Source organism: Neolamprologus multifasciatus, chromosome 5, assembly GCF_963576455.1.
Source record: "Neolamprologus multifasciatus chromosome 5, fNeoMul1.2, whole genome shotgun sequence".
Taxonomy (NCBI): Eukaryota; Metazoa; Chordata; class Actinopteri; order Cichliformes; family Cichlidae; genus Neolamprologus; species Neolamprologus multifasciatus.
The window spans coordinates 20,712,930-20,730,192 of record NC_140443.1 but is presented as its reverse complement, the minus strand read 5'-3'; the positions used below and the strand labels follow the sequence as shown (position 1 = coordinate 20,730,192).

The 17,263-nt window shown below is 40.5% G+C and overlaps 1 protein-coding gene across 2 annotated transcripts in view; it reads right to left on the bottom strand.

Annotated features, from left to right (window-relative positions):
- Nucleotides 1-411: 411 nt before the first annotated feature.
- Nucleotides 412-17,263, bottom strand: part of srgap3 (SLIT-ROBO Rho GTPase activating protein 3) — a 57,537-nt gene continuing 40,685 nt past the window's right edge. Inside the window, exons 7-22 of one of the 2 annotated variants that reach the window (XM_085161004.1) lie at nt 16,205-16,426; nt 16,027-16,128; nt 15,204-15,401; nt 14,980-15,064; nt 13,109-13,136; nt 11,879-11,981; nt 11,139-11,199; nt 10,471-10,548; nt 10,234-10,368; nt 9,788-9,893; nt 8,794-9,021; nt 8,541-8,614; nt 5,888-6,068; nt 5,615-5,764; nt 5,213-5,522; nt 412-4,039 (exon numbers count right to left, since the gene is read on the bottom strand). In XM_085161004.1, coding sequence (XP_085017130.1) covers nt 3,593-4,039; nt 5,213-5,522; nt 5,615-5,764; nt 5,888-6,068; nt 8,541-8,614; nt 8,794-9,021; nt 9,788-9,893; nt 10,234-10,368; nt 10,471-10,548; nt 11,139-11,199; nt 11,879-11,981; nt 13,109-13,136; nt 14,980-15,064; nt 15,204-15,401; nt 16,027-16,128; nt 16,205-16,426 — 2,508 coding nt within the window. In that variant the 3' untranslated portion in view covers nt 412-3,592. Of the gene's footprint in view, nt 4,040-5,212; nt 5,523-5,614; nt 5,765-5,887; nt 6,069-8,540; nt 8,615-8,793; nt 9,022-9,787; nt 9,894-10,233; nt 10,369-10,470; nt 10,549-11,138; nt 11,200-11,372; nt 11,404-11,878; nt 11,982-13,108; nt 13,137-14,979; nt 15,065-15,203; nt 15,402-16,026; nt 16,129-16,204; nt 16,427-17,263 lie in introns of both variants that reach the window. The other variant, XM_085161005.1, reaches the window with a different exon arrangement.

The following is a 17,263-nucleotide window of genomic DNA, read 5'->3' as shown; positions in this document are numbered from 1 at the left end:
CATACTGTAAAATTGTATAGTGGCTCCAAATTGAATAGAAACTTCAAACTGGAGGTCATTTTTTTATTATTTTAAATTGCTGAATAGTTTAATGTGTAACACTAGATCATATTTTCTGAGACAAATGATCAGATTTTGGTTTGTAAAATCTTAATCTAAAAGGTCATTTTAGTCATTTCTATAGCTATATATAGTTATAGTAGAATAATTTGCTCCAAATACTAAAGTAATTTTTTTTGAAAAGTTGTACGTACCTCAATATTACACTTATAGTAATGTTTAGCCTTGACAAGGTTTCCTAGTAAAGATGTATGGCTATTTGAAGACAGAGAAGACAAACATCTCTCTGATTACGTTGTTTGTTTTGTTTTTCTTTTCAAGCATCAAAACCAGTGACTCAGAAAGTCTGGATGACAGAGCAATAATGGTTTTTATTTGGATGCAGGAGATTTCAACATCCAGTCAGTGGCATGATGTACGTTACATCACAGGTTTCAACCCACCAGACACTCACCAACAAACAGCATCACCAGACAAACAATTAAAGAGAAAGTAAACAGCGTGACAGCAACTCACACTCCGGTCCTCCGATGGGGCCATATTCTGTTCTCAAACTGGGATTTTCTTCTTGATTAATAGCTTGCTGTCTTCTCTTGTCACCAGACTATCAGTGTAACCCATTTAAGCACACATTCCAGAAAAGAAAATGTCACTGTAACATCACATGTAGGGACTGATGAGAGTGCACCAAGTGCCTTTATAACCTCTCATGTAGAGGGTCCATATGAGTCCATCTGGCAGCGATGTCTTTTTTGAAAGGGAAAGAGCAAAATGGCAAGAATTAAAGGCTCAACCACAGCACAGGCAGTTCACAGGGAAACCCCCAAAAAGTAAAGGAGATGATTCTACCGAGCTCTGCCAGTAGATTACGTATACAGTAGTTCTTATAGCTCCTGATCTTCAGGTCTCACCCAAGCACAGACGAGCAGTTCAATGATTTTATACACAATATAACACTTATGTTGGCCTGACTACTGAGTAGCAAGAGAAAATAAAGATTAAAAAAAGGCAACATCAGTTTATAATAAACATGACAACTAACCACATATCACAGTTAAAAAAGTAAAAAAGTAAAAGTCCAATAAAAATTGATGTTGTGCACAAAAGGCACTCAAATCTTCTGCTCCACTTATATTCTATAAATAAAAACAAAACAAAAAATAATAATCTAGCTAAATGTGATTTATTTCCCCCCTTTTAAATTGAATTGTGTGCTTTCTTCATATTTTAATAACAGAAGCGTTTTGTAACATTAACTTCATATACTGTAGATCAACTGGTGCAAAACTAATAACCAGGACAATAAGATGTTAAAACTAGAAGGATTCATTTAACCATTGCGATGATATCTGGATCAAAATGCCCATCGAGAGCAATAGCCTCCGCTTGCTTATGCAATACCAGCAGGAACCAGCAGAGGGTGTGACAGCATTGTGTACGTTTAAATGTTATATCAACTTTATTCTGGCTGTACTAGCTCTCTGTTCTTACTAATCCTTCCACCCTGAACTTTTGTATATAGGTAAATAATTTGATAGTCGAAAAGCAAACAATACACCAACAACAAGCGAGTATTTTCATTTTACATCAGGTGTCTGCATTTGACAGGGAAACTGTGATTTCCATGCGAATAATTTTGTTAGATTCGATGCATTTTTGTTATTTTGCTTTTGTTCAATCAGGCGTTGTTAGTTCTTGTTCACTTCTGATCTAGCAACAGTTATGAGTATCTTAATTCAACACTCTCAACCCACATAAATACTAAGGGCAGTTACTTAGTCCAATTTTTAATTAAGTTGTGCGTTTCACCAAGCCAAGGCACCACATACCATCGAGTCCCACATTACAGCGCAAGACATGCAGAACAGAGCAGGCTCTTTGGGATGCGGATTACAGGGTCTTTAGATTACAGCTGTCAGGATGACAAGAGGTACAGTAGATATAAATACTTAAATGTTCTTCTTTAGATTTCTTCCAACTAAGAGTACGAGTCTACAATCTGAGTGTATCGGTAACCATAGACAATCTATCATGTAAAAGGCAGAAAGAAGGAGGCCGTCCTGATGACTGCACGTTAACACATCTAGTTCTCCAGCTTTTCTGGGTGAGCACAGCATTTTCAGTGTGAAAGAGGAACCATCAGAAGTTTCACTGTTTCTTTCATAATACTAAAAATCACCCAAATATGACTTGAACCTGAAAACCTTTTGCGAACTGTGAAGAGACTGAAAGACATGTCAAAAACATACTTTGTGTTGTTTCCAGCAGCAATTAGTGGTCTATAGTTCACATGAGTACCGTTTGAACAGTACTATGGTACTATGGAATGATGATCTGAACTCTGTTTTCTTTTTTTTTTCAGTCAAAATGTTTAAACTTTACCGGAAATGATAAAAAGGTGGTTCAGAATCCTTACAAGTGCCATTCATATCAACCCTTTACGACATTTCATATTAACCTGTACACAAATAACACTTACAAATTACTAGCTATATATTATGTACAAGTTTACCACAGGATTCCTACATTAGTTGGTGCATTATTCTTCTGCATTCCATACACAGCAACTAGAAAAACAAAATAAAACATGGAAACAGCCGTGTTACGTATGTCCGCTGTTCAACCATGCGTGATGGTAGAGGCTGACTTATTTTACTCTAGTACTGATTAGTAATTTCTAAGACTTCACAGATCATCTTCATGCCAAGATGCTCCATCTTTTGCAGCGATACCCACACGAAAAGTCAATGTATGGTGGCAAGGCATTATTATTTTTTAATATGTGGGCATCTGAATCCTGATTTTAGTTTTTCATTCTTGTGGATCAGAGTTTAAAGTCATATGGATTTCTTAGAATTAGCAAGCTTGTTCACAGATCATTTCATTACAAGTCTCCTTTCAGTGATGCAACTTTCCCTTATTTTCCCCAATCTGTGCATGCAGGAATAAATTTCACTGTTATGTTGCTGAAGATCCAATGTATTATAATAGAAACAGAAAGGATGTTTATTTCAAGTAAGTTTGTATTTACAGCCATAAGTCCTTTGCCCAAAATGGACAAACGGAAATAGTTTTACGCCTGAACAACTGCCGACGTGAGGCGTTTTCACATAAGAGGAGGGACTGAAAGATCGGCTGGACTGGATATGTGATGGGTAGAAAACCAAATTTCACACAAGTATTGCTTTACTTGCATTCATTGCATCTCTGAAACTAGATCATGGCCACAGAATTTTGTTAAAACTGAGGTATAACTGAAATACACGTATTCCTATACACATTTAGTCTAGTTAAATCAAGTTTAAAAGAGAGCTGAGCTTTATCACACCTCTACAGCTTCTGCCACTGCTTTATTACCATGGTAACATACTTTAGAAGCTTTAGTGGCATCCTTTATATACGAATTAAGTCAAGCAAAAAACAGACAGGAGTATATCCATATCTGGTTTGCACACATCAACATCTGTTTCCATAAGCTTTTCTCCCACTTGGAAAGCTTCACAGGCCTCTTGCCTACAAGCTTCCACCTTTGCTACATGGTACCAGACTTATCTCCGCCATCACCGGAAATATTCACATTGGAACCTGCAGATGCATTGTTACTCGGAAACATCTTCTCAGTGGGAGTCACAGCTGGACTGCCGACCCCTGAAGAGCTGGAGCTGCTTGAGCGGTGCTGCGTTGGAGGAGGTCGCACTGGTCTCATGGGCGGGGGGCGTAACTGTGCTCCAGCCAGCCGGGCAGAGAGAGCCGGTTTAAAGGTGGTCATCATCTCAGATGTGGAGCTGCTACTGCGCCGCATGGCAGCATCTGGATCACGGATCATAATGGTGTGCAGTGGACTCCCGGGCTCTGAGCTAACCGGATTCTTCATTGGCTCCAGTGTGTCCAAGACAACATCGGGAGCTTGTTTAACGGTGTTTTGGCGCTCCAGCTCCCGCAGCTCATGAAGTGCCGTATTCATAGTCTTCTCTATGTCCTGAAGAAACAAAAAAAGCAGAGAAATCAGAAATAAAAGCCAGGACTCCACTGCGTTAGTTTTGTTTAACACGGTTTACAAAAAGCTTAGTTATCATGTCAAATATATTTATACTTCATAAAATGACTTAAACATACCACTGTTATTGTCCTGTTTATATTCATACTGGGTAGAAAAAAAACTCAAGATGGTGGCGCGTGCATCATGCGAGGCCCAGCATCTCTTCAGATTTTGCAAATTAGCTGTGTTGTATATACGTAGCACATCTGTATATTTGTTCATAGTACATCTGTATATCTGCCCCCTCTGTATAGCAATACGGATAATCTGTATATTGGTACATGTATATACATCAGCACATCTGTACATTTGCCCATAGTACTATGGATCCTAATACTAATCCTAACTTTATTAGTTATTCCAAACCCTTTGACACACTGACCCTTCCTAAATTCTAAAGCAAGCTTATTTATGCACTGGTTAGCAAATGAAGAGAACCTGGATCAAGGCCAGCAGTGTGCTCTAGCTTCAGTTTTAGAGATACAGGTCTACCTTAGTGCAACAATATCAAACATGGATGTTGGCTACAGTGATGTCATCCATTGTGAAGTATCAGTACCTATCAGGAAGTATCAAGCTTCTCCGCTGTCACCATCTTGCTAGCAAAAACTAGATATGATGAGGATTAATGGGTCTGACTGTGAAACCGCATGCTAGTTGGCTAACAACTTGTGATTAACAACTCCTTAGCCAATGAGCTTGTGGTTTCATACCACAAGTAATCCTCCGTTTTGAAAGATGGCATAATGAAGATTTTTTTCCCAACATGAGCCAAAGTGAGTGACTGAACTCATACATTCAGAAGAAAAGTGTTCACATAGGTTAGGACAGAAAGCCTTTTTCTTGTAGACTTCTATAATAGCAAACGTCTTTTTGCAATCTAAGCTATCGCCATCTGGTGGCTGTCAGACAGAAACAGGTTTAATGCACTTTGGCATTGGCTTCATTTTTTCTAACCAGGTAGTTACGTCCATGTTTTATATTGTATACGGTCACATCTCCTGCTCTCAGACAGGCTTCCCTGTCAACTGTTCTCACTTGTACCCTATTAATGTTTGAGACAAGAGACATACTCTATGAATAAAAAATTAAAACTGTTTATTTTAGTCTTACCTCTGCCAGAGCCTCAGTGTCTAGTGATTTGTGGTCCCCCAGGCTGCTGTGGCGAGTGGTCCCTGGCACTGGCCTCAGTGGGTGGCCCTCAGGATAGCCCTTCCTATCTGGATAGTTTATGCTTCCCGCACTGCCAAAGGTACCAAGGCGCCTTTTTTCTGGGCTCTCCATGCGGCCTTTGCTGATGGATACCTTGTGAGGGCTGCTAGGACAGGCTGCAGCCCGCGGTGGAGTGTCAGGCACTCTTGTTGGGCTCTGGGTGTCTGTTCGGCGACGCGGGATTGCTGCTCCATCAGATTGCAACCTGACCCTGCAGACATGGATCAGATCATATCAACTGTCAAGAAAATGTCTCAACATTACAAACACTTGAAAAATGAAAGGTGTTTATTTTAAATGTACCTCCCCATGACTCCTCCAAAGTTGTAATCCGGCGATTGCTCGCATGGTGATGGGACATCATTTTTGGATGAACCCTTATCTTCCAGCAACGGTCCACTGCTGGCTTCACTATCTGCTTTCTGGCTGAGGTTATCTGAGAACGCATCATCTCTGAAAGAGCAGATTCAGGTGCACTAAGAATAAGCTATGCATGCAGACTACAACAAATATAAAGGGATTACAGTACTCAACACAAGATAAAGAACTACTAAAGCTCAGTCTGTTGGCACGTACAGGTCTTGTACTACAATGTACTGATGAGGGATGAGGCCATCCACGCCATTGTGACGGCCTTCCCACCAGTCTTCAGATGCTCTGTGATACAGAAGCAGGGAGGCTCCCTTCTTGAAGGACAGCTCCCTGGGACTGCGTCCCACATAGTCAAATTTGGCAATGGCCTCAATCTGTTCCACTTCTGAAAGAAACAAACAAGAAAGAAAGCATGAAAAAACGTATCAAAGTGGACACAGCATGATTAGTCATACCACGAGACAGACAGCACTGTGTCAGCTGTATATCATCGCTCTTTTTCCTGTGGTAAATCCCTCAAACAGGCACGTTTCCTTTATATCAACTTTATTACTTGTGTATGTGGGCTGTAAAAATACAAACTGAAGCACATATTATGTTTTCTAACATTTCTTGGTTGCTTCAATAGTAATTGAACTGGAGAGTTTGATTTGATTTGAAAGGTGGATTTCAAAAGGCCAGTAGGGGTCAATCAGAGTTCACTGTATGTTGAACAGGAATCATCTAATGAGCCAGAAAACCGGCAAGTGTAGTTTTATTTTGAGAACCCATAAGAGGTGTGTCTGAGTGTTACAGAAGAGAGCACAAGACAAAGTTGAAAAGCAGCTTTGTTCATGTTTTATTTCAACTATAAGGACACTGTCATTGCAGCGCGTGTAAGAACTATATTTTAATGTCTTAAATTAAACCTGAAGCATTGCCACAGGAGACAAACTGCAAAAACACAGCACTTCAATCCCAATACTAAGGCCAGCAGGAGAATAACTTGCATCAGGAAACCAGCCTTTGGTCTTACCAAGTAAGAAAAGCACCAAAAGAGCCAACAACACAGATGAATGTCACAGATAGTTGTTGTCACCGAGAAGAGATATGATTCTCTGTTTTACCTGTGTTTTGGCTTACGTGCCTGCCCTGATTATGGATTCAAAGCTAAGAGTGGGAAATACTACACAAAGGAGAAAGTCTCAGGAGAGTTGCTGACTAATGCTGAACAAAGAACAAGCATGAGAGCAGGGGGTGGGGTGGCCACACACACACACACACACACACACACACACACACACACACACACACACACACACACACACACACACACACACACACACACACAAATAGATCAAAGAGGCAGTGCTGCATGCCAATACTCTTTACTCAACTTGCCTTCAGCTTCAAACATCACTTAAGCTGTTGTGATCAGAAGCCGCTGCAGCTCAAGCCTCGCTCACCTCTCAGTCAAAAGCACTAATAAAAAAGGTCAGGCTATATTTAAGACTTTCTGATCCACAAACAATTCTAAAATCCCACATATATATTCTTATATGTCTTATGTGAAATCCTTGTTATACACATGTTGAAAATGTGAATTGCTTAGCAAACAACCAGTATATCTGTTTTTAAAAATAGTTGTCTCTGGAGCAATAGAATGATAGTTAACCACAACAAGTCTAAAACTACAATCTACCACAATGTGAGAGAATGATAACGTTATGCTGAAGTTCTGAATTTAACTACAGACACAAGACCACAGCTCAGATGGCCACTGACATCAGAGCTAAATGAAAATAACAGCTCTGCCCTTTATAGGTACGTTTATACGCTGTATAGGCATAGAGGTAGCCTGACTGCTTACAGCGGTTTGCAAGTCTTCACTGGCCCTTATTTCTTTGCTTTGCTACAAAAATGGAAAAAAGGTGCAGCAATTTATTGAAAAATGCAAACATGCATGGAGATATAGTGTATAAAGCAAGAACAGAGCTTAAAGGTCAATATTTGATTTGACCACCTTTACTCTTCAGCACAGCCTGAACTCTCTTATTGTAAATTCTCTTTAGGTAATTTTCAGGAATAGTTCTCCGGGGTTCTTGATGGACATGCAAAGCTCTTTTTTGGATTTTGGCTGTCTTTTGTTCTGTTCTCTGTCATGATGATCCCACACTGCTTCAATAATGTGAAGGTCCAGGCTCTGGGGAGGCCAATCTATGACTGATGGCGTTCCACTGGTGTTTTTCTATCCAGATAGGTTTGCACTGCATTGGCAGTGTGTTTGGGATCATAACCATGCTGAAAAATGAAGCTGTTGCCAATCAGACTTTTTCCAGATGGTATTGCACGGTGGATCAAAATCTGATGGTACTTTCTAGTTTTCATAATCCCCCAACACCATCAGGTAGCCTCAAACCATGACAGAGCCTCCACCGTGTTTTACATACGGCTATAGACACTGCTGTACCTCTCTATACTGATGACAGTCTTTCTTTTTAAATGATTTTTTTGTGGATTTATCATTCCGTAAGACCCCTTGCCACTGATTTTTAGTCCAGTTCTTGTGTAATGTGGCATAGCTCAGCTTTTTCTCCGTCTTCCTTCCTTAAGAATGGCTTCTTGATAGCCTCTCTTTCACAACAATAATGCAGATGTTCAGCAGGAGGATCCTTTTTTTATGTTCAACACCTTAGTTTGGTGTGTTGGCATACAGCAGTAAACAAAAGGCTGAAAAGGCTGATGGGTATTCTCTTAGTTATAAAGGTATTAGGTCCTAAAGGTCCTTTTATAGTAATTCAAGTGGTGGCCTGTTACTGTTGGTCAGTGGGAGAAAAATTACTACGAGGCCTTTAATAAAAAAAAGGAAGTGACTAACCCTCATCGCTGGTGTGTGGTTCTGTCCCATTATCAGCCTCATCAATGGTTCCTGGTTCACTGTGTGGACTGTCACTAGAGAAACAAAAACAGACCAGAAAGACATTAATATGTAGATAAAAAAATATGAAAAAATCATGTTTGTACAGTGAATTTGTTAATTTACTGTCACAATTCAGCTTTAAAATCAATGCAAAACAGAGCTGAACACACTATAGTATCACATAAATATTACACTGTACCACAATACCTACCAATACTCTTCGCCCCCGGTCATGCACTTCTCATAGACTGGGCCATCCAGCTCTCGTTGACTTGGAAAGATGACTTCATTGTGGCTAATTATAGTTTTGATGACTTCGTTAACATGAGCTTGACATGCTACAGGATCCTGGCCATCTGGGATGGGCATCAGAGTTGGACCAAAGCAGATAGCTAAATTGTATGGATCCATCATGTTCTCGTCACTGTACTGTGAAAGACTGTCGGACGGCACAGGACAGAAGTCACAATTTTTTGTTATGTATGCAAACTGTACATCTATTTAGCTAAAACCTTATTGATAACCAAACAACATAAATATGTGCTAATCTGATTATTAAGATTCATCAGTTCATTTAGAAACAATTCAATTTCTCTTTCTATTTTGTCTATTTTGACAAAATTTGCAGTAGCAGATACATCTCTTAGGGAGTCACTGGCTTCACCTGATTTCAGTCCTTATGTACATTCATCACTGCAGCTTGCTTGAAAAACATTTTGATCAGTCAACCTCTCCAAGGAATCAACTTACACCGCACAGCCCACTCTTAATAATGAAATCATCGAGTCATCAAAAGGAAATCATCAAGAGGAAGCCATAATAAATGTCTACTTGAACATTGTAGTTAAGCTGAGGTTGAGCAGCATCATTGCAGTTCATGTGGCTCCAACAAATTTGACAATTAAATCAGCTAAATCCAGTAAAAGGAGCACAGATAACATCTATTATCAGAAGAAAGGTTTTTTTATTCCAATATGGAAACCTATAAATAACTTCTAAAACACTGATATAGTAATAAATACCATGTCTTATTTTAAATACACTTTTGTTTTGTCTATACTTTTTTCCATATTGTATGCCTATTCTGTAATTTTCATATTAGTAAAGGTGTAAGATTCAGTGTCATATCCTGGTGCTTAAACAACCACCGAACTCATCTTTTTACACTGTTTTGGGAGACCAAAGCAGTGAAATGTGTGACTCACTGGTTAAGGAAAGCAAAAAGATATCTCATGACGATTATGATGGTCCGAGGAAGAGTGACAATAATCTGCTGGATGTGGTGTGCTCTCTCAGCTTCAGACTCCAGTTCTGAAAGACAGAAACAGAGACATTTAAAGATGCTGCACTGAAAAAAAAGAGAGACACAAACTCTCTTTGCCAAGGCAAAAGGTGGTGGAGATTCTGAAAATGGCTATCTGACAATTTAATATGCCCCTCATGCGTTTCACCAGCCCAAAGCCACAGTGAGTGATCACATGTGGCCTGCACCCCAAAGCAGAAAGCGCTGGTGTTACTGTTAGACTGCTTCCACGTGCAGCACGGCATGACTTTCTCTAGTCCAATAAAGCTAAACATCTACCTATCACTGTGTTTTCTCTTTTCTGTGAAGGTCAGTGAAAAACGCTTGAAGCAAGGTCTGTTAACTCACTGATAGTAGAGATGAAGTCCAGGAAACGCTCCTTTGGGAAGAGCGGGTTCTCGAGTCCTCTGAAGTACAGCTTCAGGACACCTGCCACTGAGTTTATATCATGCTCATTCTGATCATCAATCAAGGGATCCTCACCTAATTAAGAAACACACGAGTGCTTTCAGCGGCAGCATTTGTTGAACTGAAAAACGTATCAAGGTAGTTCATCCCACAGATCATGTTGAAATATTGACTAACCTCTCTCAAATGAGTTTTTAATATCATTGACCTCCACCTGCGATCCTGGCACACGAAATATGCCTTGCTGCTGCAAACCTGAAAGAAATACAACCCAGAATTTACTGAATTAGAGTTATGCTAGCTGCCATTATCTCCAAAACCACTGCCAGCTTCTTTGAAAGCCCACTGGAAACACATAACACAGAGCAGGAAATGTAATCTAGTCATAAAGGGAGATGCGTATTTTTCCAGCAGAGGGCCCCTCAGAGAGTCTGCACCATATGGTCCCAGTTAGAGGGTTCTAATCAGTTTTCTGTAGTTTCATTAGGTCCAGATCCAGGGGAAAGGCCTGCAGGCTAAACCAACGAGCTGAAGACAGATGTGAAAGGTAAACAGGGAGGAGTTATGGGCGGTGGGGGTGAGTTGGCTGAACTTACTAAACAAAGACCAATGGGACTTTCAAAACTCTCAGTGTGTGACCTATTGTTATGAGCCTGTGAAATCACTGGTAAGCAGCTGAGCGCTGCGGTGGCGAGCAGAGCAAGCTTCTACCAGCAGCTATTTGTGAAAATAGACTGCTGATGTCTCTTCTTGTAAGTCTAAAGAAGTTTTCAAAGGACTTTACTTTACAGTTCACTCTCGTTATTTTTGCCCCATCACGCAGAAGGGCTTGATGAAAGACTTACCGTATAGATTGATGTATCTGATACAGCTTTCAACAACAAGTGGAATTGGTTGACCTGAATCCTGAAAATAACAAAAAAGCAAAACATGACAAGACAGAAGTAGTCTAATACCAAAAACTGCACAAACAGTTGTGAAGATTTATAGCATGCAGGTAGAGCAGAAGCAGCAGCAAATAAATGGCTACTATTAGTTCGGAAGTTTTAGTTTGTCATGTTCCCTTACTATAGCAGTACCTGAATGCGGGCGCGGGCATTCCTTCTTCCTCTGGGACAGAAAGCAGCAAAGCACAGAAGAAGAAGAGGAAGAAGGGTCAACAAAAAGGTTAGAAAAGCTCAACTGAGTCCTTTGAAAGTTAAAAGCAAATTACAGGGACTAGTCATAGCACAGCCTTAGAAATGCAGTAAGGATTGGGTGCAGTGAGGGACAAAGCAGACATACTGCCGACTCCTGCCTCAGTCCAACAAAAAAAGAAAGAAAGAAAAAAAGCCAGAGATGGTAAATTGTTCTGGAAGGAAACAAAGAGACAGCTGACTGCCGCTCTGTCTGTCTGCACCGGCAGAACCGTGGAAGGAAGGAAATGGATTAGAGGTTAAACAGAGGCGTTATATCATGATCAAGGGCAGCTGGAAGAGGGAGGAACAGAAGGCTAAAGAGGAAGAGAACGAGAGCGAAGGCTCTAGCTGCCTTCCCCTCCTGCTCCACAGGGACCGCTCGGTCATACACCACCACCAGAGGGTACCTTGATGAATGCCTCCATATTGCCGTTAAACAGCTTATGGTTATACACGGAGCGTGGCCTAGGCTTCCGCATTTTCTGTGGTTTAGGGGGAAGGGTGGGGGGCCTGGAAATGACGGACAAAAGGAGAAAAACAAACAAAACAAAAGACCACATTGTGTGAAACTATAGAAAAAATATGGTTCAAAATCTGGCTCTAAAACAGAGCTTTATCATCTGTTTGATTGTGGTAATACAAACCAAGCGGTAGAGTAAAAAAAGGGCTTGAATGCAATTTCCATTTCATTGCTAACAATGGATTTGGACGACCAAGACTGGAGTATTTTTTTTAAATGCTTAAGTGCAAGTAAGAGAGAAGTAATTAAGTTTCCACAGTTTATAGTTAAAATACAGACCTAGAAAACCAAATGTGACATGTGATTATACAACCAACTGAATGCCTTTTGCGTCATCTTTAATATTATGTGAACACTAATGAAAATGACACAAATTGTTTTTGATGTCATTTTATTTAAGAACATACTAAAGGACAAACTAAAGGAAAATCCTGAGGCCTCAATTCCCCGAAGTGGTGAGGGATCTTTTCCTCTTGTAGGTAAGGATCACTGCAAATCAGCACAAAGCTGTTTTTGTCCTGATGGTCTCTTCCGATATTAAAGTGCCCCATTCATGGGGCATGAGGGGTCACAGAAGTGTGATGAGTGTAAAAGTACAAAAGCGAGCTTCACAGTATGCAAAACCTTAACACCAATGCATCATCTTCAAAGCACAAAATGAGGTAATATGTTTTAGCAGAGTGGTATTCTTTCTGTTGGAGTTACTGAGTGGCTGTTTAGATATTGGATTTTCCTTAAATTTGTCATCTGTCATTAAAAAAATACTCAAAATGCAAAATCTGTTATATCCATGCACGTAAATTACAAAATCATATATGGCCACAATATACCCACAGCAAGATGCAAAGAAATATCATTTTAATATTTATAACAATAAACAATATGTTTTAAAAAAACAACTTGTACCTTTTTTGCACATGTTAAATACTTTCATGACTACATAATACACGCAAACATGTCATTTATTTTTCCGGTAGGAATTCTTTAAAAACATTTTCTTTTCCTTTCTTTTCTAAAGATGAATTAAATATCTTGAATTCTGAAATGAGTGGAATAAGCAGGTGTTTTGTGGCAGAGAGTCAGGGATTAGATCAGCTCACTTCAAGTGCAAGCTTACCTTGTTGTTCCGCACTCAGCTCTTTCCCCTGCGAAGGAAACACACACACACACACACACACACACACACACACACACACACACACACACACACACACACACACACACACAAGGGAGATGTTATATACTGGTTTCTTTCTGGTACACATTATACAGACTCCAGTCAGTGTCCAGGCTCACTAAAGGGATTCATGACAAACAACATCGCCATTGAGGGCTGGGTGAATAAAATGGTGCTACCACCATTCACTGAAAAAGCTCCTGAGCAGTCGTAGCTAAAGCCTCAGGGGAGCCAGAATGGCCCTAAAGGGTTACAGAGCAGAGAAATGAGGGTGGCAGCTGCAGTGTTTGTATGGTGGGTAGGGAGGGGTCCTTCAGTATTGAGACTGAACAATGTCTTTGCTGGCTCACTGAACCTTTTGTTATAGGTTTTTAACCACACATGCGTATGCTTATCCTTGCATTCTGATAAACCTAAGAACAGGAGATAAAGAATTATTTAAAAAGAGAAGGATAACAATGGCATCAATGAGAGCATTATTTATTTATTCTATATTTACTCTGACTAACAAAGGAAGAAAGAGTGAAGGCTAACTCATTGCTAGCAGGTCTTTGGAGCATTAAAGTGAGGAACCAACAGTTAGTCTGGTATAAAATCATTCCACTGAGTGATAGACCTCGCTACCTTTGAGCAACCTTGGAATTACAGAGCAAGCATTCCTCACTCAAGCATGAGCGAGAAACTCTAAATTGATTTTTGATTCCTCTGTGACATATCTATTCTAAAAACATTTTTTAAAAAAGTGACAAGAACAAATCATATTTTACAGAACAAGGAAATTGGTGAGTCTTTATCTGGAAAAGAAGGGCTGGCAGATGTCCCAGCACAATCTTGTCTAGTGCCAACAGTTGACATTATGTTTTTATTAATACATGCAGCAAGATGTAAACGCCATGTGGCACTCACCAGTCTCATCTCGTTCCCCTCTGTCATGCTCCCACGCAAGCGCGCGTACACAAACATACACAAACGCGCAAGTCTTGGGTGTGAAGCAACGAGCTAATGAGCACGACTCGGCCCTGATTGATCACCTGAATAATTAAACATGGGTGGTACCTGGAGGCGCCATATGCTCTGCTCATACATTCTCTCAGCTGCGTCACCACGGACATTGAATGATAATGTGATTGTTTATGGGTATAAGAGTGTGCAGATGATTGCTTGCCACATGACTTGAATGTAATCACAGGAACAATCTCAGGTCCTGAAAATATAATAAATGCTTAAATAATGAATATAACCTGAATGTAAGTGTGAAAATCTATGCATGGACGACTCAAGGCCTCAGCTGGCTGCACCTTGTGTCCTTTCCTATTAGTTGAACCCCTGGTGCAGGAGCAGCTGCAGATATGGGCCTCAGTTTGGTCCTGCTGATTGATTGGGCATAAACTGTTCACAGCCGAGGTGACAAGGGGACCCTTGGGGAAGAGGGGGAGCCAAGAAAACCTCTCTCTTGCAGCCTGGAAATAGAAACCCCCCCTGCGGCTACACCATACAGAGACTAACCGGATAATATTTTAACCACTGGAGATAAATAGAAGGTGGAATGAGTACCTCAAAGTGGATATGGTCTGCTCTTTCGGGTGGTACCTTTCTATCTGAATATCAGCTCTTACTCCCTCTGCTATCTTTAAAAAAAGTGTCTGGTGTCTTTGTGGACTCTGATACCTCACTTCCTGATAGCTGCACCACTATAACCCTGAAATCAACAGTTTTCTCAGTTTTCTGTGGGTCATTACTCAGCAAAACACCAGTTCATGCACATGCCATTACCAGACACCAAAGAGAAATCAAGAGAAAGGGATTCTTACCTTCCCCCAGTGTCTGCTTCAGCAAGTCATGCTTGGCCTGCAGCTTAATGATGAGGTTACTACCATTCAGGTACTCTTTGAATTTCTAGATGGAAATGTGAAGAAACATTTCAGTGCCATTGAAATCAGCTTAAATGCTTTTTCCTCTACTCAGCTGATAACTGATGGCTTTATTTTGAAAAGGTGCTCAGAGGCCATGACTTTGGACCGAGAGATGAACTCACTGAAAAGTAGAACATTTCTGTCTCCTGCTGATTCGCTCTCCTCTTGGCTATATTGAGCTTGCTCATGTACGTCTCAGAGGCCACAGATTTGATGGATTCAGTGGAACGGCTGTGTTGAAAGGCATCTGACACGTCAAAGTCCTCCACTGTCAGCATGTCCTGCAGTGTTTGCATGGTGGCATCCAAAGTCTTCCTCACCTGGAGAGATAGCAGGGTCACCCATAAAGCATTACATCGTAACCTGTGTTGACCATGTATTTTGTTTTGCATCAGAATACGAGTTTAGAGCAGGCTACAGGTCAAGCATACACCAGGCCTAGTCAGGAAAATGAGGAGTGTCTGGCACAGATACAAACTGTTCATGAAATTATTGAGAGAGGCTTTTTGTTTAGGATTGAGATTGATAAAGCCCATTTCCCCTAATGGCATTCATTATCTTCCAGAACACAATTCACTGGGAGACAGGGAAGAAACGGAGCTGTTGGCGCTTGCAATTTAAACAGTCCCTGGTTATTATCGCTTCCATTTCCACCTTTCTGTCGGCGTTTCTTAATGAGAAAGGTCTCTTTTCATCAAGAAAAGAGACAATTTCATATATAACTTCATAGAAAACACAACATTGGCAGTGTGACAATCTAAATATATTCCCAGCCCCTGCAGAGAGAGGGGTCATCGGAGAGTAATTGCAATGAGAACAGATGGTGATGTGGCCATCCTGCTCCGATGGTATGATGGCCTTGGGGAAAATGAGAGAGGGCTTTTTGTTTAAGAGGGGGAGGAGTGGGCTACTGGTGCTGGACAGACACAGCTCATAGGCCCTCACCTCCTCATTTTCAATTTTTAGTGTTGCTAAGCGAGACTGCAGTTGATGGTAGCGCATCAGAAGTTCGGTCTGAACCGGCTGCTGGGCGCTCACTTGGCACACCTGAGGGTGGAGAAAAAACAGGTTAGAAAGGAATAAAAAATAAATAAATAAACTGCAATATTTTCTAGCATCTCACCTCATCTCCCATGTGTGGCAGGTATTCAAAGCGCATTGGAGGACAGAACACCTGGTTATGCATATCCATGATCTTGTGCTTGTCACTGCGGGAGTCCAAGTTGTCCACTGCATTCTCCAGGATATCCAGTCCCTCGTGGCGTGATGTCTCCAAGTTGTACTCCGCAGACAAATAGGTCCTGAGGGTGCGTGCCAAGCTAGCATGGTAGCCCAAGTCACAGCACTGCAGAGACACAATACTAGATTAACAATTTAGAAATAAACTGTAGTTGTTAGCGAAATGGTAAAAACAAAAAATTAGTGGAAAAAAGGAACCACTGCGTGTGGTCTGTAACTATAACTGAGTTTTCACAGTAATGCTAAGTGAAAAGTTCCCATCTGAAATTGGATGTAGTTAAAAGTCTGCTAACAATCACAGGCAACAGCAATGCCATGATATACTGACCATGATATACTATTTAATTGTGCTATAAATTAATACGCCAATATATGTGAAAGAATAAGAATGTAAAAGTAAACCATTCAAGTCTAATTGTATTCAGTATTTTCTCAGTTATTTATTTAATGGACTAAATTCCAAATTATAACCTGATACAAAAAAAAAAGAAGAAGTACAGTTCATAGAATTACAGCAGCTAGCACAGTAGGACATCAGGGATAATTAAAGAGCCTTATCACACAGAGCTGTAAGAAGTAACCTAATTAAGAAGAGAATAGTAGAGCAGAGGTTTGGAGGGAGCTTGAGGCAACTGACAGCTCTGTAAATCACTAAGTAGACGCTCTTTAGCACTCTTTAGTACTGAGGAAGTAGTCTCTTCAGTTTGTGCGCTTCATTGCACCACTCAGTCAAACTGGCTCAGTAGACCAAACACTCGAGGGAGTGAATTAGCTTCTTTTTAACTAAGCAAACAGAGTGAGAACACATTCACTCATATCCTTACATTCATACAAAATCTAAATGAAATGCTACAAGTACTATTAACTCCCAGTTGCACCGCACTATAATCATAGGAAGAGTACAAAGTTTCTTATGTGGTGGGCTGTGACTCTCATATGACAA